The sequence below is a fragment of the Carcharhinus amblyrhynchos genome, chromosome 30, assembly GCF_965287045.1.
Source record: "Carcharhinus amblyrhynchos chromosome 30, sCarAmb.v2.hapA, whole genome shotgun sequence".
In the NCBI taxonomy this organism is placed as follows: domain Eukaryota; kingdom Metazoa; phylum Chordata; class Chondrichthyes; order Carcharhiniformes; family Carcharhinidae; genus Carcharhinus; species Carcharhinus amblyrhynchos.
In genome coordinates this window covers 32400790-32425836 of record NC_137353.1, presented here as the reverse complement: position 1 = coordinate 32425836, position 25047 = coordinate 32400790, and the positions used below count along the sequence as shown (strand labels likewise).

Here is a 25047-nt window from a genome sequence, read left to right as displayed (position 1 = left end):
GGTCATGGGCATTTGGCCTCTGACCTTCGGGAAAGCATTCTCCAAGGCGGCCTTCACGACACATGACAGCACAGAGTTGCTGAGCAGAGAATGATAGCCAAGTTCCGCACACATGAGGATGGTCTCAACAGGGATCTTGGGTTCATGTCGCACTATCTGTAACCCCCATGACTTGCCTGGGTTTGCAAAATCTCACTTGTTGTACTGTCTGGAGACAATACACATCTCTTTAACCTGTGATCAGTGCTCCTTCCACTCACATTGTTGGCCACTTTAAGACTTGAATAGCAGGTTAGGTGTAAAGATTCACATTCTAATCAGTAATCTGTAAACTGTCTGTGCTGTTATATGCTCTGTCTGAGGCCAGAACTCTCCATTCACCTGACAAAGAGGCAAACCTCAAAAGCTTGTGAGTTTACTATCAAATAAATCGGTTGGACTTAAACCTGGTGTTGTCAGACTTCTTACTGTGTTTACCCGAGTCCAACGCCAGCATCGCCACATCGTGACCTCCGTGTTGCCCCATGTTCTGTATTAGAGTTGGTGCAGACTCGATGGGCTGGATGGCCTCCTTCTGCACTGTAGGGATTCTATGATTCTTTTACAGGACAATTATTAGACCTGAAATGTTAACTCTCTCTCCATGGAAATTGGCCAAACAGCTTAGCAATTCCAGCACTTTCTGTTTCTATTGAAAATAAAGCAACCCTATTTACCACCAGATGTGCACAAGTGAAAGACACAAACTGGATGTTTAGTCAATGGCTGCCTCTGCACTGACTCCAGAATCACTTCTCCGTCCACGTCACTCGTCAAACTCTGGGGGTGTGGATTGCGCACGCGCACTTGCCTTCCTTTGTAACAAACTTGGAACATGGGATCCAAATTTAAAGTGACGAGCTTGAACTCTGACAGTCAGTATGGGATCGTAGCCAGCGATCTGAAAAGTCTGATGAACAAAGGATGCCAGAAATTGCGGGTGAGGTTTAATGCACTGTGTAGAGTGTAGAATGCAGAATGCTTAATCAATAGTTTCACGAACGTAACCTTCGGTACCTGTGGGGGCAACCCGGAAAGAGAGAATTTGTTAATTCATTTCAGTAACTTCATTGCAGTTACACCGCTGTGGATCCGCCTTGTGTGTGCGGAGAAGGAGATGTCGTTTACACATTACCCGTGTTTGCATTTTCTTTACAGCAGAAACGAAACCCTCCCCAGTTATCCCGGGTTACCTTGTCCCCGAGTAGATTCACAGTGGGGCTGGACTTTGGTGCTAAGCATTTGTCTTCCGCATAGAATCCAGACTCACACTCTCACCCCAAGTGTTATTTCCAGGAATTTGGGTGGGGGTAGGGTGGCATTTCATAAAAGCCCCTACGGTCCAGCGAGTCTGCACTAAACAACAATCCCATCCTATCCCTGTAACCCCATATACTTATACTGCTAATCCGCCCCGCCCCCGCCCAAAACTGGGGTCAATTTAGCATGGCCAATCAACGTAACTCACACATCTTTGGACTGTGGGAGGAAACCGGAGCACCCGGAGGAAACCCATGCAGACGCGGGGAGAACGTACAGACAGTGACCCAAGCCGGGAATCAAACCCAGGTTCCTGGTGTTGTGAGGCTGCAGTGCTGACTGTGCCACCCCACATTACTCTTAGGTATAATTTTGAGCATTTAATTACTGCTTACATTTTGTAAGGTTAACATTAGTATCTGATCAAATTCTGTCCTTTACTTTTTTAAAAAAATTAATAGTGTCACAAGTAGGCTTACATTAACACTGCAATGAAGTTACTGTGAAATTCTCCGAGTCACCACACTCGGGTACACTGAGGGTGAATTTAGCACAGCCAATACACCTAACAAGCATCTCTTTTGGACTGTGGGAGGAAAGTGGAGGAAACCCACGTAGACACAGGGAGAATATGTACAGACAGTGACCCAAGCTGGGAATTGAACCTGTGTCCCTGGCACTGTGAGGCAGCAGTGCTAAGCTGCCCCACATTGTACCTGTAATTTCTTATGCCCTAAAGTGAATGCTACATCTAATTATCTTTAAAATGCATATTTGCGCTTGTCCTTTGAACTGGAGGTCTGTTGCCCTTACATTTTAGGTGATCAGAAATGAGGAAATGGTAATATTTTGAATGATTCCGTTACAGAGACTTGAACACAGAATCTCGACTGATATTGACTGCGGTGTTAAGGGACTGCTACACTGTCAGAAATGCCATCTTTAATTTGAAACCCCGCTCAGGGATGTAATCCCATGGCACTATTTTGAAGAAGAGCAGGGAGTGTCCTTTATTCCTGAGATTATTAAAGTTTATTTATTAGTCACAAGTAGGCTTACATTAACACTTTAATGAAGTTGTTATCAAAATCCCCTAGTTGCCACACTCCATTGTCTGTTCGGGTACACTGAGTGGGAATTTAGGAAGGCCAATCCACTTGACCAGCATATTTTTCAGATTGTGGGAGGAAACCGGAGCACCCGGAGAAAATCCACGCAGACACAGGGAGAATGTGCAAACTCCATACAGACAGTGGCCCAAGCCGGGAATCGAACCCAGGTCCCTGGCGCTATGAGGCAGCAGTGCTAACTACTATGCTACCATGCCACCCGATGCGACATCTCAATGGCAGATTATCTGGCTATTATTTTATTGCTGTTTTATGGGATCTTTCTGTGTGCAAACTGGTTGTGCTGTTTCTTACGTTACCGTGATCACACTTCAAATCATATTCCGGTGGCGTAAAGCTCTTTGGAACTCAAAGCCTTGAGTCACTATACAAATGCAAGTCTTTCTTTAAACATGTACGTGGCTGCTTGCTGCATCAAAAAAGTGCACTCACCCACTGTGAGGAGTTGGAAATTTGTCATGTTACATTACTCAGTACATTCTACCTGTACAGGGACAGAGAGAGGTCTTGAAACTGCGTAGAGTTCAGTATCAAAAGCAGAGAATGTTAAAAAAAAAACCCAGCAGGTTTGGCAGCAGCAGTAAGAAGAGGAAACAGAGTTAACATTTCAAGTCCATTTGACTCTTCATCAGAATTAAAGAGAGGGAAAATGTGTTAGATGTTAAACTGTAGCTGGGAGGGATTACAACAAGATGTAGCAACCTTATGAACAAGAGACAAATAATGGTTTACGGTGGAGGAGGAAGATCACAGTCTGAAGTTCTCGAGTCTTGAGGGCTGTGGTGCATTTTACTGGAAGATAATTTGCATTGGACTTCACTGGGACTTTGCAGTGGGCGAACAATGGACGTGTAAACAAGGTGCTGAGTTAAGTAGGTTTAGAGTTCAGCAGCTTGGGATACATGGTAGCTATTTCTTAGTGATACAACGTAACATATCACAGGAACACAATAGATATTTGATGAATGTAATTGAAACACAATTTCAATATATTCTTTCTTGTGTATCTCAGTTTAGCTCTGCAGTTTTACCTACACAGATTATTTTTAGTGTCAATTTGTGTACTTCACATGGATTCACATTATTGAATTTTGTCCTGCAGTTTTCCTTGGTATTTTACAATTGATGTGTTGCCTTTATTAAATTTCTCATGCTAACATATGTGATCCATCTGTTGTTGAGTAAGAGTCTCTAATTCTAGACCAATCATTTTAACAAACTCTGAGCTTGTTCTCTTTAATATTAATATATTTAATATATTATTAATATTAATATATTTTAAACTTTTTTTAATTTTGTAAATGATTAAGGAACAAAATTAACCTGAATATGCTTCACAGGCTATCATAATGAAGATGATTTATTCTGATTTCCATATTTAGTATTTATTGATGGTTACAAAACAATTTGTAATTGAATGTTGGAAGACATTCAGTTTTACTGAGTTAAGTTTATGTGTTTGGATACACAGTGAGTAATACAGTATGGATATTATGCCCAGTTTATTTATACTTAATCATTAGAATTTGCAGTGACTTTGTGGTCTTGCTGGATAATGCACTTAATGCTTATGTATTTTGGTTGGCCTCTAATTTTAGTCAAAGACCACTTCCTGAGTGGTAATTTGTTGCACTGACCAAATAATAACCAATGAATCAAAGGATATAAAGACTTTTGAGGGACATGAGAAGAGATCTATGTGGGATCTTAGGTGGCTAGATTAGAGAAGCTGAGGTTGTTCTCCTTAGAGAACAGAAGGTTGAGAGGAGATTAGACAGAAGTACTGTTCAAAATCACGAGGGCTAGGATAAAATAGATATAGAGAAATTGTTCCCATTGACGGAAGGGAGAAGTAGAGGGCGCCAATTTAGGGTAAACAGCAACGGAATAAATGGGAACATGAGGAAACATGCAGCAAGTGGATAGGATCTGGAATGCATTGCCTGAGAATGTGGGAGAGGCAGATTTAATCATGGATTTCAAAAGGATATTGGATAAGCCCCTAGACAGAAAATTTCAGTGCTGTGTTAATTTTGCAGAAAGCGAGCACAGACGCAATGGTCTCATTCTGTGCTGTAACCATTCCTTGATTCTATTGGCTTCTTTTTTTCAAAAAAACTTTTCTATTACTTTCTTTCCACTTCCTGTAAATTTGACCCACACATCATGTACACTGGCAGTTATGCTGAATGCTGCAAACTACGGGTAGGTGAGTTTACCTGCTTCATGCTTTACATGGTATTGTAGATTGCAGATAGATACGATCGTCACATAAAATCGGCAATTCAAAAAAAAACACAAACACCCAGGAGTAAAGTTTAGATCCATCGGGAAATGTATTTTATTTGAAACTTTTGTCGTAGGAGCCATGTCGTTCAGGGAGTCAGTCAGTCATTTGATGGAGCAGTCTGAACACATCCAGTCTATTCATGGAAAGAGCATAGCTAATGAGGAACTGCAAACTGTCTAGCAAATGTAGTTATATTACTTGATTTGTTTTGGAGAAGCTGATCCATGTAGCCATGCGATCAACTTAATTCTGAATTACAGTTTTAAGACATAAAGCATTTCTTTCTACAATATCACTTCATAATAGGACAAGTTCCATAAGGCAAATTATACCTCCATGAATCTATCAGTCTAGTTACTATCTTATAATTGCGTTTTAATTGTATATCTGGTTAGAGGCGAGGACATATGTCTAACACAATCTCAGGAAACCCCTGTCCCAAATGCATCAGTGTCAGTGTTCCCATTTCACACACCAGTTTTTGTTACCTGTGAGAAAATTACAAAGAACAGTACAGCTCAGGAACAGGCCCTTTGGCCCACCAAGCCTGTACTGACATATTTCACTTTTCTTACTGAAGACCTTTGGCTTCTAGGTGGTCCGGATCCCTGGATTCCCTGCCTATTCATGTATTTGTCAAGATGACTCTGTGCGGAGTGATTCTGTCAGTGCAGTGGTGATTTGATCCAAATCATGGGCAGCACGTGTCTGAACTCATTGGGAACTGGGCTGAGTGTTCCCGGACAAAAGTTACTTGAAGCTGGGAGAGAAAGGATGTAGTTACTCCATTATGTAGGTTAGATCCAAACCCAAGTGGAAAGGTGAAAGGACCACCAATCATTCCTTTAAAAGTAACTTCCAAAAGTGAAAAATTTGGTTTCATTCATAACATAATGGCCCATAACTTTCGGTCTCTGGATGGTCAGAGCTTCCGATAAGCAATTCCCCTGCTCCATGGGACCATTTCGAAAAGTCTCCAGCTGTGACTTATGGCAGAATGCCTGCCCAAGGCTTATAAGATCCCGCCTGATGCCAACCAAAAATGCCGTTCTGTGAGCCTTGCCCGCCCTGGAATCGGAATGGGCGTGCTGGTAAAATTCCGGCCTTAGAGTTGATGACTTGAGATGGTTCAAACTTACTGACCCGTGTAGTCACCCAGGAAATATTAGATAGGAAAACAAAACTAACTCCAGGGTAACTATACAATTGACACTACCACTCACCAACACTGAACCGTGGACTGCCCACTCATTACCCCACCAATTACCCCCTGATCTCTGACTTCCCTCAATACACCCTGACTCACCCCTCAACCCCTGACAACCCATCCTGACCCAACTTACCTATCTATACATTCACCCACCTGCCGTCCTATCCAGCTCACCTACCTTATCCGCCTGACACTCCACAACCTCCAAAACAAGCCGCCTTGCCACCTTATCCAATTACCTTATCTTACCCACACTGCACCCTTACCCATCCTATCCCCTTCCACCCCTTCCATATTGCCTTTCTTGCTGTAGCTTTTCAAAGAAGCTTTGGAACATTTAAGCTCTTTACTAACCAGAATAAAGCAGCTGGAGTTACTCAATGGCTTCTGCGTGGATTCTCTCCACCTCTCCCTCTGAGATTTGCTGCAAGTCAGTCAGGAAGAATCCTGTAGGGGAAAATTCCTCAGAAAAAAAATGAGAGGAAGGTAGATTTTTGTCTGAATTTGGACCAAAGTCTCTGGTACAAAATGTTGACATGAAAATGGTGATAGTTTGTTGATACTTCATGGTGACGATTCATTTTATCTTGGAAAGCTCTCACGTGAAGGGTGTCGTGTATGTTTATTTGAAGATGGGACAGAAGTTGATGCTGAATATTTCTCGTATTTGAAAGATAACTGCAAGCTCGTCATCCTGGAAAAAGGACAGAAGTGGGATGGAGGTAAGTGCCCCCTGATCTCAACTGGGGGGGGTGTTGTGAGTGGAGGCTTTGTTCGGGAAACCTGGAAATCATTGCTGTTTTTCATAGAATCAGAATCCTACAGTTAGAAGGAGGTCATTTGGCCCATCGTGTCTGTACTGGCCACAATCCTACCCAGGCCCTATCTCCATAACTCCATGTATTTACCCTAGTTAGTCCCGCTGACATTAAGGGGCAATTTAGCTTGGCCAATCAACCTAACCCGCGCATCTTTGGGACTGTGGGAGGAAACCCACGCAGACCCACTGTGCCGCCCACAGATATGTTCCTCACGGCACCAGGGACCCAGGTTCAATGCTTGGCTTGGGTGACTAGCTGTGTGGAGTTTGCACGTTCTTGCCTGTCTGCATGGGTTATCTCTGGGTGCTCCAGTTTTTTCTCTCACTCCAAACATGTGCAGGGTAGGTTGATTGGCCATGCTAAATTGCCCCTTAATGTCTCAAGATGCGTAGGTCAGGGGGATTAGCGGAGTAAATATCAGGGGCTAGATGCTCTGTCGGAGAGTCAGTGCAGACTAGATGGGTTGAATGGCCTCCTTCTGCACTGTAGGGATTCTATGACACCCTGTGGAGTGGGGAATCCTGCGAAGGAGGCACTGCCCAAGAATGGCAAGGATGCCCACACACAGCTGGGACAGTGGGAGAATGGAGTGTGGGGGGTACAGTCACTAATCCCTGAAGACTGGAGTCAGGGCGATCTGCAATCCTGGTTGGAGGAAGATGTGTGTGTTTCAGACGGCACAGTAAGAAGTTTCACAACACCAGGTTAAAGTCCAACAGGTTTATTTGGTAGCACAAGCTTTTGGAGTGTCGCTCCTTCTTCAGGGGCATGTCTTCAGGAGCGACACTCCGTAAGCTTGTACTACCAAATAAACCTGTTGGATTTACTGTGTATAACCCATCTGTATTAGACCATCCAAAATGCATTACCTCACAGAGGTGAGCTGGTAAGCTGGATACAGAAATGGCTCCGTCATAGAAGACAGAGGGTAGCAGTGGAAGGGTGCCTTTCTGAATGAAGGGCTGTGATAAGTGGCATTCCTCAGAGAGTAGTGCTGAGACCTTTGCTGTAACATATGTAAATGATTCAGAGGAAAATGTAACTGGTTTGACTAGTAAGTTTGCAGTTGATGGAATTGCAGATAGCAGAGGATACAGCAAGAAATAGATCAGTTAGAGACTTGGGTGGAGATGGCAGAACCCTTAAGAGTATTGATAGGCAGAAGGATCTGGGTGTACAGATACACAGGTTACTGAAAGTGACAACGCAGGTAGAGAAGGTAGTCAAGAAGGCATATGGCATGTTTGACTTCCTTGGCTGGGGCATTGAGTTTAAAAATTGGCAAGTCATGTTGCAGCTTTATAGAACCTTAGTTAGGCAGCGCTTGGAATATAGTGTTCAATTCTGGTCGCCACACTACCAGAAGGATGTTGAGGCTTTGGAGAGGACATAGAAAAGATTTACCAGAATATTGCCTGGCATAGAGGGCATTAACAATGAAGAGAGGTTGAAGAAACTTGGTTTGTTCTCATTGGAATGACAGAGGTTGAGAGACAACTTGAAAGAAGTCTACAAGATTATGACAGGCATGGGACAGAGTGGATAGTAAAAAGCTTTTTCCCAGAATGGAGGAGTCAATTACTAGGGGGCACAGGTTTAAGGTGCGAAGGACAAGGTTTAAAGGAGATGTACGAGGCAAGTTTTTTTTACACAGACGGTGGTGGGTGCCTGGAAATCGCTGCCAGGGGAGGTACTGGAAGCAGATGCGTTAGTGACTTTTAAGGGGCGTCTTGACAAATGCATGAAAAGAATGAGAGGAGAGGATATGGTCCCCGGAAGGGTAAAGAGTTGTAGTTCAGTTGGGCAGCATGGTAGGTGCAGGCTTGGAGGGCTGAAGGGCCTGTTGCTGTGCTGTAATTTTCCTTGTTCTTTATCACTTATGCAGAGATTCGGTGCTGCTTAAATAAAATATTGCAGGAGTACGATAACTGCAATGACGAATTAATTACGGCTGCAAGCAACTTGCTCTCTGAAGAAATAAAACCCAGGAAGAGGAAGTTGCTGCAGTATTTTGTTGAAGATGCTGTCGAAAATATTACAGCTGAACGTCGTGAGGACGACCAGAAATGGTTTGAAGGTGAGTTGCAATTGGTGTTGGCAGTAATTTCGGACTTGGTTGTTCAGTAACACCACATGGGATTTTCCGCGCACATCATGGCATGCCTTGCGGAGGCGGCAGAGGGGGCCTGCCATTGACCAGTGGCAGAATCTCCCAGTCCTGTCGCTGTCAGTATGGATCCCGTGGTGGGGGCTTGCTGCCGGCGGGAATGTCTGGAAAATCCCACCCACCGTGTACAAGAGATGGAGTTGTATTCAAGTGAAGTGAGACATTACCATTCGGGGCGACACAGTAGTTAGCACTGCTGCCTCACAGCACTAGGGACCTGGGTTCAATTCCGGCCTCGAGTCACTGTCTGCGTGGAAATTGCACATTCTCTCCACGTCTGCGTGGGTTTCCTCCGGGTGCTCTGGTTCCCCCCCCCACACTCCAAAGATGTGTGGGTTAGGTTGGTTGGTCATGCTAAATTACCCCCTAGTGTCAATGGAACTTGTAGGGTAAATACGTGTAGTCAAGGGGATAGAGCCAGGGTGGGATTGTGGTCAGTGCAGACTTGATGGGCCAACTGGCCTCCTTCTGCATTGCAGGAGTCTATCTATAATTCAGCCCATTTATCGAATTCCTTTCACTGACCATACACAATTTTCCCAATCACAATCCATGCCTCAGCTTCCCCAACAATATTCTTCCATTCTTTCCTAAAGATGCCAACTTACAATGGGGGTAGAGTTCAATGGGTACCTTGATATTTAAAAAAATCCCGCATGCATATTGAGGTTCATGACTCTTCTAAGGGGACGGGAACCATGACTCCTTAAAAAACTGCCCTGCCACCATGAAAATTGTGGAGGAGTAGGAGACACCTACCTCCGCAGTGGGGAGTTTGAGTGCCGGATGCAGGCTTCTGACAGGAAGTAGTCTGCACCCGTTAAAGGAAGTCCCAAAAATCTCACAGTCCGGGAATGGGATCAGGAAACTCAGAATCGAGAACGTCCTGCCATTCCCAAGTCAATCTCATGAAAATCCAGGCCAATGTGAGGGGGGAGAAGAATCGTTCAAGATGGAGAGAAAAGGCAGCATTTTGGGTTGGTTGTAGAACCTGTAACTTCACATAATCAGGAGGTACAAAGTAACTAACTGCTGGCCTACAGTATCTGTGCTTCAGAGTGACCCAGATGTAGAGGTGCCGGCATTGGACTGGGGTAAACACAGTAAGAAGTCTCACAACACCAGCTTAAAGTCCAACCGGTTTATTTGATAGTAATCCCACAAGCTTTTGGAAACAGTGTTCCTTCGTCAGGTGTGTGAAAGGTTCTGATCAGAGAAAGGCATACGAAGACACACACAGTTTAGAGAATACTGATTACTAATCAGCATTCTAATCAGTATTCTGTAAACTGTGTGTGTCTTTATATGCCTTTCTCTGATCAGAACCTTTCACACACCTGACAAAGGAACACTGTTTCCGAAAACTTGTGGGATTACTATCAAATAAACCGGTTGGACTTAAATCTGGTGTTGTCATAGTGATCCAGCCAGGAGACAATGAAACAGACAGTTTCATTGAACTGAACCCTTTTGCGAGTTCAGTTCAAAGTGGTTTAAATCTGTTATCATAAATTACAAGCGCTAACGATGGGATCTGTTGCATTGCAGGTCTGAACTCGAGATTCAAAACCAAATCTGATTATATGAATTTCAGCTGTCAGAGAAGAATGAGGAGCTACCTTACAGAGGTATGGAATGGGAATGATTTAAACTTCAGATGGAATTTTCTGCACGAACCTTTTGCTTTGCCTAATCTGCCGTTTGCAGATATTGGCCAGGATTCTCTGGTCTCGCACACCCCGCCACTGCTGCCAGCGAGAACGGAGAATTTGGCCCTCGGCCAAATCTCCCTTCACAGCAGCAGGACTGGAAAACCATAGGCGAGGTCAGAGAGTTCCAGTTATTGTTGTTAAATGTGATCATTTCAAAATTCTACCCTACCGCCATCCTTACAGTTTCCCCCGGTTTGTGTGTAGACTATTAGCAGAATCAGGTTTGTTAAGATACAGCACTGCAAATACACAAGAGGTGGGCGGTGGGGGATTTCAGAGCAAGATTGATTTTAATTAATTTTTCTTCAAAAATGAGGTCTGCGCATGTCACATTTCTTCAAGAGGTGGTACTTTGTCAGCTGATCATGGGACCTACACACTGGTGGATCCACACAAGGTCACAAACGTTGCATTCTTCTGTGGAAATGCTTTCAACAACTATGAGCATTTATATGGCACCCTTAACATAGTAAACCATCCCATGGAAGTGACCCAGGAACATTCTCAAACAAATGTAAGAAGATATGTGAGCTGATGACCATGACTTTAGTCATAGAATCTCTACAGTGCAGAAGTAGGCCATACGGCCCATCAAGCCTGCACCAACTACAATCCCACCCAGGCCCCATCCCCGTAACCCAGGCATATTCCCCACCAATCTTCCTACACTTAGGGGCAATGTAACATGGCCAGTCAACCTAACCAACACATCTTTAGTCAATACAATAGGTTTTATAAAATGGGGGAGAGAAAGTTGGAGAGCTTGCAGGGAGGAACTTCCAGAGCTTTCGGCTTAAGCAATTGAAAGCAGGGCCTCTAATCATAGAATCCCTACAGTGAAGAAGGAGGCCATTCAGCCCATCGAGCCTATACCGGCTACAATCCTACCCAGACCCTATCCCCGTAACCCCACGTATTTACCCCGCTAACTTATAGATCTCAGGACACCAAGGGGCAACTTAGCATGGCCAATGAACCTAACCCACACATCTTTGGACTGTGGGAGGAAACTGGAGCACCTGGAGGAAACCCATGCAGACATGGGGAGAATGTGCAGTCTCCACACAGCACCCAATGTCAGAATCGAACCCGGGTCCCTGACGCTGTGAGGCAGCAGTGTTAACCATTATGCCACCGTGCTGTGGAGTGATTAAGATAATATATTCCCATTCATATGTCTCCCCCCTACCCTTGGTGAAAGCTCATTTGTTTCACAGTCCCTGGGACTGATTCACTAACTAGAACACATTTGGCTTTTGAAGGTACAAGAACATGTTTGTTTTTCCATCCACAGGTGAAGAACCATGCTGACAAACTCGAAGGGGACATCAAGATAAATTACTGTCTATTTGTAAAAAATGTAGAGAGGCACCTTCAACAAAATAAGTGCAATGGATGTTACTTTGACAGAAGAGAAAATGACAACAAACGACTCTGCACTCCCCAAGGATGGTTTACCTGCCAGGCAAGTGTTGGTTGACAATCAGATGACATTTCCTCTTGGTAATAATCTTGTCCTGGAGCCTGGGGTTTTTCTTGTTTAATATCTGGATCCATTGTAGGCTAAATTCATCGAGATTTAATCAACAACTCCATTATCGATGCAAAGGCGAAATACAGAGGGCACTATCTCGTTGAAACATATAGGATTGCTAAGGGGCTCGACAGGGTAAATGCTGGGAGGATGTTTCCTCTCATGGAAGAGTCTTGGACCAGAGGGCAGAGCCTCAGAATAAAAGGGCACCAATTTAAGACTAAGATGAGGAGGAATTTCTTCTCTCAGCGGGTTTGAGAGTCTTTGGAACTCCCTGCCACAGAGAGCTGTGGTGGAAGAGTCCTTGTGCATATTTCAGGTTGAGATGGATAGATTTTTGATCACGAGGGGAAATAAGGGTTACAGGGAAAGGACAGGAAAGTAGATATGAGGAATGCAGTCTCAGCCATGATCCTATTGAATAGCAGAATAGGCTCAAAGGGCTGAATGGCCATGTCCTATTCCTATTTCTTTTGGTCTTATGCTGGAAATCTGAAATATAAAAGAAAATTGGAAATACTCAGCACCTCAGGCAGCACCTGTCAAGAGGGAAACTGTGTTAATGCTACAGGCAACCCTTCCTCTGAACTGGGAAAAGTTATAAATATCGTAAGTTTAAAGCAAGTGGAATGGAGGAAGGTGAGAAAAGAACCAAGGGGGTTGGTCTGTTTGATTTGATTTACTATTGTCACATGTATTAACATGCAATGAAAAATATTGTTTCTTGCGTGCTATACAGACAAAGCATACTGTTCACAGAGAAGGAAAGAGTGCAGAATATAGTGTAACAGTCATAGCTAGGGTGTAGAGTGTGATAGGACAGGAAAAAAAGGAGAGATGAAATGATGTTAAGCCAATGGGTGTGGTAATGGGACAGATAATGGAACAAATAATGGGTGGGATTTCATGGCCTTGCTTGTCCCGAAACCGTAAAATGCTGCCTGAGGTCAACAGATCCACCCCTCGCCTGCCCTGATTCCGTGGCAGGCCGGATGGTAAAGTTCTGGCCAATGTGTCTGGAGGAGTTGTGAATGGCAGAAAGGTAAACAGCTACCAGCTGATTGCAAAATGAAGAGAACAAATAGAATTAGACTGAAAAACTGCAAATGAATCATAGAATCCCTACAGTGTAGAAGAAGGCCATTTGGCCTATTGAGGCTGCACCAACAACAAACCCATCCAGGCCCTATCCCACAACCCCATATATTTACCCCGCTAATCCCTCTAACCTATGCATCCTGGGACACTGAGGGGCAGTTTAGCATGGCCAATCAACCTAACCCGCACATCTTTGGACTGCGGGAGGAAGCCGGAGTACCCAGAGGAAACCCACGCAGACACGAGTAGAATGTGCAAACTCCACACAAGCCAGGAATCGAACCCAGGTCCCTAGAGCTGTGAGGCAGCAGTGCTAACCACTGTGCTACCGTGTCGAAACAAAAATGGGAGCAAAGATTACGGTCTGAAATTCAGTGTAGAGTCTGCAAGGTGGAACTGAATGATGACGGCCTATTGTTCAGTTTTGATACTATCACTATCACTTGCTGAGTCTGTCATATAGTGAACTGATGTGGAGATGCAGGTGTTGGACTGGGGTAAACACAGTAAGAAGTTTCACAACACCAGGTTAAAGTCCAACAAGTTTATTTGATAGTAAACCCACAAGCTTTCAGCATTTGCCCCTTCGTCAGGTGAGTGGAGAGTTCTGGTCTCAAACAGAGCATATAAAGGCACACACAGTTTACAGAAGAATTCTAATCAGTACTCACCTGACGAAGGGGCAAACCCTGAAAGCTTGTGAGTTTACTATCAAATAACTTGTTGGACTTTAACCTGGTGTTGTCAGACTTCTTACAATTTAGTGAATTGACAGTTCTCTTCTGCCTGTTCGTGCCAAAAGCAAAATATTCAAATCCCCTATCCTGTAGCATGCCAGATATCAAAATACTTAAAAGCACAGAACTATAAATTTTGAAGATCAAAAATGCCACAAGATAAATTGAATGCTCTTTCAAGTGACATAAGCAGGTGTTCGCCTTTGGTCCACCCACCTCTGCTTTTGCTTTTGCAAGGCATTTGAAAGTAGTCTAATCTTAAATTGATTACACAAATGTCCTCAAACTAATTTGGTGATTCGCTCTTAAGAGCTCCCAGCTCTGAATTTCCTGGGAGTTTTGCCCTTGTCCTGCTAAAAAATTACACCTGTCACCAACAGGTCACCCCAAACTTCATGGGCTACTCTGATCTAAATTTTCTTGGTTAAACCCTTTTGTAACCTAGCAACAGGAATAGGGTATTCAGCCCCTTAAACTTGTTCCATCATTCAATTAAATCAAGGCTAATATGTATCTGAACTACATCTCAGCAGGTCTAACAGACGCCATATCATAAAATCATAGAACCCTACAGTGCAGAAAGAGGCCCTTTGGCCCATCGAATCTGCACTGAACACAATCCCACCCAGGCCCTATCCTTACATATTTTACCCACTAATCCACGCATCTCAGGACACTAAGGGGCAATTTTTTTTAGCGTGGCCAATCAACCTAACCCGCACATCTTTGGGCTGTGGGAGGAAACTGGAGCACCCAGAGAAAACCCATGCAGACAGGAGGAGAATGTGCAGACTCCACACAGACAGTGACCCGAGCCAGGAATCGAACCCAGGTTCCTGGAGCTGTGAAGCAGCAGTGCTAACCACTGTGCTACCGTGCCGCCCGTTGCCTGATGCTAGGATGGCTACTGCTCCCTGCAATATATGGCATTTCTATGTCTAGTGTCATTTGTTTTGTGCAGTTACTTCAGATTTCCTTTCCAATTCCCATATCAATTTTGACTTCACTCAATTGGCTACTCATTGATCAGTTTTGGGAGAGCACCCATTATCTCTCAAAACTACCCCTGGGTTGCAACCCATCCTGTGATGAACTATTCCTAAACGGAAGACTGATAAGTGCTTCAGCGTGTATCTGCATAACCATTCTGTAATACGTGTAAGAATTTTTTTTTACTCCATTCATAAAGTTACAAAAACCAGTGCTCAGAGCAGACCGGGCAAACCCAAATCCATTCCTTGCTTGCTCCTAAAAACCAAATTCAAATTCTAATTGAATCCAATTCACAGTCCCCACAAGGAGGACAAACAAGATCCAAGTTAACAAGATAAGGCATTGACCCCATCTTGGGCTCAATCTGATGCTCGACCTTAGCCAAAAGGCCAACACGTATAAAAAAGTTATCTTGGGTACTATAAAGTTTAAAGTTTTAAAGTTTATTTATTAGTGTTACAAGTAGGCTTGCATCAACACTTTAATGAAGTTACTGTGAACATTCTCTAGTCGCCATACATCAATGCCTGTTCAGGTACACTGGTGGAGAATTTATGGTCTATACATTAAAAGTTTTGCTAAGTTAAAAATAGGACTATAATTCATTCCAACCTCTTCACCCAAGCTATGATTGTAACATTATATTCTGCACCCTCTCCTTCTCCCTTACATACGCTATGAACAGCATGTTTTGTCTTTGTAGCACGCAAGAAACAATACTTTCACTATATCCTAATACACGTGACAACAATAAGTGAAATCAAATCAGTCAAACCAACATAAGTAAAATGCAATTTGCAAGCAAAATTCATGACAGAAAGAATTCCCTAATGCTGCTACAAAGTAACATTGTAAAAAATATGCAGTTATCCATAAGAAGTCAAAAATGTTACAATTTGAGTTCTTTCATAACATACTTCACGCCTGCGGCAAAAGGCAGATTCAGACTTCCAACAACTCAATGCATTCCAACTTACCACTGTATATGAATTAGAAAGTTTAGGATGCTACAGGATAGAAAATACCCTTTCACCAAAATAATTTCTAATGAAGGTTTCGACCCACATATCTTCCCACTTTGATAGACTTCACAATGCCATTCCATTTTGGTTACTTAGCATTCACATAAGATGTAGAAAGGCCCTTGGGTCTACTCTTCCATTCAACATTATCACGGCTGAACATTTACATCAATTCCACTTTCCCATGGTGTCTAAATTCTCCCTAAATTCCCTTCATGCCCAATAGTTTATCTATCTGTTGCATGTACTCTTTGACTAACCACCCACTGCCCCTCCAGGTCGGAAAGTCCAAAGATCCACATCCCTCTGAGGCAAGAGATCTCGCCTCACATCAGTTCAAAATGGCTGATCCCTCGTCCTGAGGCTTTGATCCCTCGTCCTAGACTCTGCAACCAGCAAGAGCAGCCTCTGTACCTAGGATGTCAAGCCCCCTCCCACTCTCTCCCCTCTGTCACCCCCATGAATTTTGTACATTTCGATGAGAGCACCTCTCATTGCTTCTCAACTCACTTCTAAATTCTAAGCTGGATGCTTTTTGTACATGTGCTTTTATTAATTTGTGTATACAAACCCCAAAATACTTTTGTTCCTGCACAGTCTTCCGCCACTTGCCTCAGCTGGAATGGAGATTGTCTTATTGGTGTTAAATCAGATCCACATGCTAACTGCCTAGCCAACTGAGCTAATTGGTGCTGCAGTCATTGTGATATTGACCAGATAATTTGATTTTGGTGGAGGGAACACAGTGGAAATCTCCCCAGCTCATCTTTGAAACCGTGTAACGGATTCATCTACATCCACCATTTTTTAATTATTCATTATGGCTCATGAGTGTCGCTGGCTGGCCAGCATTTATTGCCCATCCTTAGTTGCCCATAAGAAGGTGGTGGTGAGCTGCCTGCTTGAATCACTGCAGTCCATGTGCTGTGGTTGACCCACAATGCCATTTGGGAGGAAATTACAGGATTTTCACCCAGCAACTGCAAAGGAATGGCAATATATTTCCAGGTGAGTGGTTTGGAGGGGAACTTGCAGATGGTGATGTTCCCATTTATCTGTTGCCCTTGTCCTTCTAGATGGAAGTAGTTGTTGGTTTGGAAGGTGCTGTCTAAGGATCTTTGGTGAATTGCTGCAGTGCATCTTGTAGATGGTACACATGGCTGCTGCTAAGCTTCAGTGGTGGAGGGAGTGGATGTTTGTAGATGTGGTGCCAATTAAGCGGGCTGCTTTGTCCTGGATGGTGTCAAGCTTCTTGAGTGTTGTTGGAGCTGCGCCCACCCAGGCAAGTGGGGAATATTCCATCACATTCCTGACTTATGTTTTGTAGATGGTGGATAGGCTTTGGGGAGTCAGAACGTGAGTTATTCACTGCAGTATTCCGAGCCTCTGATCAGTTCTTGTCGCCACTGTGTTTATGTGGTGAGTCCAGTTGAGTTTCTGGTCAATGATAACCTCAAGGATGTTGACAGTGGGGGATTCAGTGATGATTATACCATTGAATATCAAAGGATGGTTGTTAGTGTCTCTTATTGGTGGTGACCTACATCCACCTGAGGTTACAGATTGGGTCTTGGTTCAAAGTCTCATCTGAAAGATGTCACCTCAGACAATGCTGCAGTATGTCAGCCGAGAGTTTGGACTGGAGTGGGACTTGGATACACAGCCTTCGAACTGAGAGGCAAGTGTACTGCCGTCTCAGCCCCAGCAGATACCCAAATTCGAATTTCTCCATTCCTCCGAATGCACTGACAGGTTCAGGAAGCAATTCTGGAGAACTGCAATGGTTCATCTTAGCCTGGGCTGAGCTGGTTCAGGGGGTTTCAGAGCCAGCTCTCACCTCCAGCACAAAATATTCACAATCCCTTAATGTTTAAGCAACAGTTTCAAACAAATCTTCATTCAAGACTAAACAGGCTGTCAACTTGGAATTTAACAGTTGAATCTCTGTATTTTCAGGGGGCTTTTGATGAGGACAGCTGCAGCTTCATCCATTCCATCAACCCATATGGTAGCAGAGAAAAGAGAATTGTCTTTAGCACTTGGAACCTGGATCATGTGTAGGTGGAGATCTGTGCATATTTTGTGTACATCTATGATGCACTTTCAGCCATAACTTTTGAAGTTTGAGAACCTAAGGTCATAGAATCCCTACAGTGCAGCACAGGCCATTCAGCCCATCAAATCAGCATCAACCCTCTGAAAGAGTGTCTTACCCAGGTCCTATCCCTGTAACCGCACACATTTACCATGGCTAGTCCCCTTAAACTGCATATCTTTGGACATCAAGGGTCAATTTTAGCATGGCCAATCCACCTAACCTGCACATCTTTGGACTGTGGGAGGAAACCTCAGCAACTGGAGGAAACCCACGCTGACACGGGGAGAACATTCAAACTCCACACAGACAGTAACCCAAGGCTAGAATTGAACCTGAGTCCCTGACGCTGTGAGGCAGCAGTGCTAACCACTGTGCCACCGTGCCACCCCAGAATGAATTGTGGTTCTCTGCAAAATTTGAGGCTGTTGTTTGTGCCTCTCAGTTCAAAAGGGTTTGCCTAATTTTCACAGAAATGTTTTGAGTTTTAATGTTCAGATTTGATGTAGGAGTTAAAAGCTATTTGTGGAATTTGATTCTAAAATGATCCTTTTTTTGTATTTTTGTTTTCTGATTATTTGTAAAAAGGGAATGAATATCTACTCCACTTTTTCCCTTGTTCACTTTTTTTCCCTCGTTCACTCTTTTTTCCCTCGTTCACTCTTTTTTCCCTCATTCACTCTTTTTTCCCTCGTTCACTTTTTTCTCCTCGTTCACTTTTTTCCCTCGTTCACTCTTTTTTCCCCCGTTCACTCTTTTTTCCCCCGTTCACTCTTTTTTCCCCCGTTCACTCTTTTTGCCCCCGTTCACTCTTTTTGCCCCCGTTCACTCTTTTTGCCCCCGTTCACTCTTTTTGTCCCCGTTCACTCTTTTTTTCCCTCGTTCACTCTTTTTTTCCCTTGTTCACTCTTCCCTCGTTCACTCTTTTTTACCCTTGTTCACTCTTAGCATTAATTCTCTCACTACGTGCTGTCTTTCTTTTACCTGATGTGGACAACTGGAGTAGGCACAATAAGTAGTCTCACAACACCAGGTTAAAGTCCAATAGGTTTATTTGGAATCGGAGCTTTTGGAGCGTTTGCTGCTTTATCAGGTGAGTCACCCAGAGCAACGCTCCAAAAGCTCATATCCAGAAGGATTCCAGATAAACCTGTTGGACTTTCATCTGGTGTTGTGAGACTTCCTACTGTTTCTTTCATCTATTATCTCTTGTATGAATGAGCAGTTTTACGAAACACAGTCGTTCCGATGCTTGGAATCTTCACTATCATTCATAAATTTTCCATCTATCAAATCATTCACTTTTGAATGAAACATTTTCTTGAAAGTTTTTAAGATTTTACAACAATGTGTTTGCGAACAATTTTGACAAGTTACTGTGCAGAGCAGTTGGGAAGTGCTTCTCAATGGTGTGATTTAGAAGCCCCCTTTGCTAGACCTGATTTAAGTGGGCTTGGAGAACAGCCACCATGGCTTAGGCAGCACAAGGCCAGCCCACCCTCACAGTCAAGCGATGCTGCCCAAGGTAATGGAAATTAAAGCAGCCACAGCACAGAATCATAGAATCCCCAAGTGCAGAAGGACACCATTGGGCCCATCAAGACTGCACCAACAAAGTCCCTCCCAGGCTCTATCCCTGTAACCCCATGTATTCATTGGTGCTAATCTCCCTGACACGAGCCGGCAATTTAACATGGCCAATCCACCTAAACCGCATATCTTTGGATTGTTGGAGGAAACTGGAGTACCCAGAGGAAACCCACACAGAACATGTACACTCCCCACAGACAGTCACCTAAGGCTGGAATCGAACCCGCGTCCCTGACACTGTGAGGCAGCAGTGCTAACCACTGTGCTGCTGTCCTATCCCTAGACTCCAGGGCAAGCCATTGCAAAACAATAGTTTTTCTTGTCCCAAGTTCACCCCCTGTCCGAAAATCCACAACAGTTCCCTTTCCTTGGCCTCTGGTTAAAATAGCAAGTAGATCCAAACGACATCATCAGCGTCTGGTCCACATATTTAACGAGAGACCCTCCGAGGAGGGGATTAAAGTCATATCTTGGGGGGATCGGCATGTCCACCAGGCTGTCGGTGGATGAGTTTCGCAGTCGACTTCAACAGCTTGTTAAAGTTGTCTCTAAAGTCTCCAGGCATAATTTGGTTTCAGAAAACACTATTTGATTGCCGTGATCGTACTGAAGTCACAATGAGTTAACACCACAGTTGGCTTGTACTTTATCCTGTTTCTTGCTATAAATGTTCGTTGGACAGGAAATTAGGCGAGGTGTTTCTCAGACTGTGCCTTCCTTCCTCACTCCAACAACAGTCTGTCAGTGCTTGGAAATGGACTCTCTGTTGAGTGGAAGCTTCAGAAGTTCCATATTAATTTTAACCTCTGGTTGGCTGAATAATCCTTTACTGTAATTGTGAAGTTCCACTTGGAACAAGACACAGGGACCTTGCGTTTTATTTCACTATCCCTCATTCAACATTTTCTCCACAGGATTGAGAAGAAAAGGACCATTATCCCAACAATAGTCAATACTGTCAAACAGCGGAAAATTGATGACAGGAAGGTCGAACATTTCTACAGCCTCTTGTTTACTTGGGCCAATCTGAAGCTGGTTCACATTGTCTGTCACAAGAAAACTGAGCACAAACTTTCCTGTGATCCGCCCACGACCTGTAAAAGAAAGAAAAGAAAGAGGAATAACATGTTGTAACTGGTACTAAGTTAAGCAGGCTTTATCAGTTTCCTGGGTGCTATCTGAGAAGGGTTTTGTTTACTGTGTTGGGATAAATACTGGGGCTCAGATTTTCGCTCCTGTGTCTGTTGCGCAGGCACGGGATGATTCCCGAATCTACCCACCTGGACTTTAAAAATGGCTGCCTGCAAAGCAGAATTTTGTTCTGGCGATGGGGGTGTTTGTTGGGTAGGTGACTGGATTAGAGGTTGGGCCTGTGCTTATGGAACGAGTGCAGAGGCTGCTGGGTGCAGGGGTGGGCTGGGCAGAAGGCATGCTCCCGCACTTTGTTTAAGGTATCTTTTAAAAGTTCAAAATAGAAGAACAGCCCTCCCGGCCTTACATCTCAGTCCCTAACCTTATATGGCAGTCCCCACACACTCTGCATGGTGCCCCCATGCCAATTAATGCCACCACATGCCTCAACCACTCCATGATCTCTTCATGCTCCCTTCCCAATCCATGCCCCTCTACCCAGCCCCCATGGATCATCATACTCCCAATTATAACCCATGGACCCAACCACCTCCCTGGTCCCTCTGTGATAACTTATGCCCCCCTACCTACTCCCTTATACCACCATGCCAACCCATGCCCCTCCACCCACTCCCATGGCCTCTCACGCCCCCATGCCTCCTGCTTCCCATGGCTCTTTACATTTGACAATTTGCCTCCATCAGGCCAAATTACCCAGTATCCTATGACAGTGATTTTACAACTTTGACAGTTCCAATGAGTTAATGCACTTTTTATACTTGTTTACTTTTAACAATCCCAAAGGGATTCTTACCTCTCCAAAAAGCTACCTTACCTCCAAAAGGTGTTCAGGGACCCTATCCTACGGGATACCCTGGCTGTCCGAACTAATCCAAGTTCAGACATGCTCTTACCTGGTGTAATTTGCACACATTGGGTTTCACCCACCTGACCTACCAAAATCCCACTTTGGTGGAAGAAGCTGATGATTTAAATGGCCAGCTGTGTTATGAACTGTGCGTGTGTGTGAACCCAGCCTGACTCCAGTTGTGCCTCGGTGAAAATAGGAAATGCCATTTTTGATGATGTGACTTAGAATTTCCAGCCACTTCTGGGATTTTTGCCACAACGGGGAAGCTCTTCCTCCGTAGTGAAAATCTGGGCCAATATTTAACCAGTTGTCCCCTCACAATTATGTTATTGTTTGTACCATTGGAAAGTCCGATTTGGCCAACTGACATTTTTATTTGTGCTGTAAACCCAAAATGAGGCCAAATAGTTCAGGACCAAAATGTGTAAATGAGAACATTCCACTTTGACTTCTCATTTGATCCTATTTGATCTCCAGTTTCTAAAATACTCGCATTGTTTTTAGTGTCTGGGATTGTTCACAAGACGATGTGAAAAGTTTATAATTGTGACACAATTTCATGGTAGTGGACCAGTAGCCCAAAGGTGAGTTCAAACGCTTATCATTGCCAGTTTGGGAATTTGAATGTAGTTATCGAATTGTCGTTAAAACCCCGGCTACTTCACTAATACTCGGCAAGGAAATTGTCCATCCTTGCCCAAGTCTGGCCTTTATATGTTTGCCTTTTACCTTTCTCCAGTGGTCTTGAGTGAGCAATAAATGTTCACCTTGCCAGCCACAATCAAGTCCCAACAATGAATTTTAAAAACATGCCTTGTCCAGTATTACAAATGCACTTGGTCATGCTGGGTTGCAGTATCCATGACAAACCTCACCCAAATGGCCACTCTACCCATGTGCCTTGAGAGGGAGTCTGCTGATTCACAGAGGTCCCATCTTGTGCATTCCTCACTTTCCCTCAATGGCTTTGCACACGAATTTCTGGTAAAATGCCCTGTAACTGACCTGAAGGGTGAAATTGAGTGGGGCGGGGGGGGTGGGTGGGTGGATGGTTTGTGAGAACTCACTCGGTGCCTTGGTGTGAATTTACTAAAACCACGTGTTCTGACAGAATTTCCATTCCGAATTGCTGGAATTGATAGCAATCAGAGGCTATCAGGGACTATAAATGTTTGATCTTTTCCTTCCTGGGGTTTGTGGTGGTGAAGGCACTTATTACCATCCTGCTATTTAACCACAATGAATTCATTCCATACAGAAGATCGAACCAAGTAAAGTTTGCATTACTGTACAATAATTGATGATGCATCTGTTGACTGAGCCACAGTTATGTCCTATAATTATTATCTATTTTTCTATAAATGTAGTTGTTTAATTCTGTTGAGGAAAGTATCACTTTTAATACAGAAAATAATGTCGCAAACTTGTCCAAATCCCCTGTTGATGGTCTTTGACCATTCTTGTGTCTGGGGAATTGTTTTTTTGATTATTCTTGTGTTCTTGATATTGTGATTTTTCTTATCGTGCTACATAATCTCACACTTGACGGTACAAACACATGTCTGACATGTGTAATGATCAATATGAATTTGAGTCTGGGTTTCATAGATTCCTTACAGTGTAGAAGAAGGCCATTCGGCCCACAGACTGTGACCAAAGCTGGGAATCGAACCCGGGTGCCTGGTGCTGTGAGGCAGCAGTGCTAAACCACTGTGCCACTCCTTTGTAACTTTATATGCTTTTGAATCATGTGATTTCTAATGCTGACTTTGGTTTGATTTATTATTGTCACGTGTATATTAGTATAGTGAAAAATATTGTTTCTTGCGCGCTATACAGGCAAAGCATGCTATTCATAGAGGAGAGGGTGCAGACTGTAGTGTTACAGTCATAGCTAGGGCGTAGAGAAAGATCAACTTAATATGAGGTATCGAAAGTCTAATGGCAGCAGGGAAGAAGCTATTCTTGAGTCAGTTGATACGTGACCTCAGATCTTACTTTTTCCCAACCATCTCCGTTACAATTACAGAAAGATTCACATTTAATTTTCAACAAACAGCCAGGTTCTGAAATGTTACAACAGTTACGGACATTTGGAAATATAAAAGACAATTCTCTATGTGGTGAAAAAAAATTGAAGCTTCAAACCAATCAATGGATTTTACCTTTTTGCTACAGAATTGATCTGCTCAAGTTCTTAGACTGCTGCTGTCATACTGAACATACTGAGTTGGATTAAATGAATATTTTAAAAGTATTTTGTATGTTGTTTATTTGATTGGTATCTGTAATCCTCACTGCCATAATATGTGACTATATATAGCAACACTACAAAACCCATTTGGAATAGAGATGATTGAGGAACAGGATAGGAGCATAGAATCATACAGTGCAGAAGGCCATTCAACCCATTGAGTCTGCACCAACTACAATCCCACCCAAACCCTATCCCCATGCATTTACCATAACTAGTCTCCCTGACGCTAAGGGGCAATTTAGCATGGCCAATCCCCCTAACCTGCACATCTTTGGACTGCGAGGAAACCAGAACACTGGAGGAAACCCACGCAGACAAGGGGAGAACATACGAACTCCACACCGACAGTGACAGTGACCCAGGGTGGGAATTGAACTCGGTCATTGGCGTTTTGGTCATGTGCGCAGTTCGCACGTTCTGTCTGTGTTTGCGTGAGTTTCCTCTGGGTGCTCCAGTTCCCTCCCACAGTCCAAAAATGTGCATGTTAGGTGGATTGGCTATGCTACATTCTCTCTCTGTGTACCCAAACAGATACCGCTGTGTGGCGATTAGGGGATTTTTCACTGTAACTTCATTGCAGTGTTAGTGTAAGTCTACTTGTGATAAAATACATAAACTTTACAATAGTTCCAGACATGGTTAGGAGTCAGCTACATGGCTGTAGGTCTGGAGTCATGCCAGCCAGGTAAGGGTGGGAGATTTCCTTCCCTAAAGGACATGAGTGAATCAGATGGCTCCGACTAAATGAGCTCATGCTGAAGAAAGAAAATGGGTAAATGTATTCTTTCTGTGTACACGATTATGGATGCCAAGGTCAGAACCCTGCTACCAGCCAATAAATCAATGGATTGAATTTGGGCTTTCACTGGTTTGTCAGAGGTTGTATCTTATTATTTTATTGGGCATGGGTGTCACTGGCAAGGCCAGCATTTGTTACCCATCTCTAATTGCCCTTGAACAGAGTGGCTCAGTCCAACATTTCAGAGGGCAGTTGCTTTGGGTCTGGACTCATGTAGGCCAGACCAGGCAAAGACAGCAGATTTCCTTCCCTGAAGAGCATTAGTGAACTAGATGGATTTTTACAACAATC

At 43.7% G+C, this 25047-nt stretch overlaps 1 protein-coding gene across 2 annotated transcripts; it reads left to right on the top strand.

Moving 5' to 3' along the window:
• Positions 1–242: 242 nt before the first annotated feature.
• dffb (DNA fragmentation factor, beta polypeptide (caspase-activated DNase)) lies at positions 243–22722 on the top strand. 2 transcript variants are annotated; one of them, XM_080215215.1, is made up of 7 exons: positions 243–979; positions 6562–6651; positions 8636–8827; positions 10466–10545; positions 11924–12094; positions 17970–18070; positions 20613–22722. In XM_080215215.1, exons 1-7 carry the CDS (start codon positions 964–966, stop codon positions 20830–20832), a joined length of 870 nt encoding a protein of 289 aa, XP_080071341.1. In that variant the 5' UTR covers positions 243–963; the 3' UTR covers positions 20833–22722. The 2 variants fall into 2 exon arrangements, with proteins under 2 accessions (XP_080071341.1, XP_080071340.1); XM_080215214.1 differs by having other exon boundaries at positions 6525–6651.
• Positions 22723–25047: the final 2325 nt, after the last annotated feature.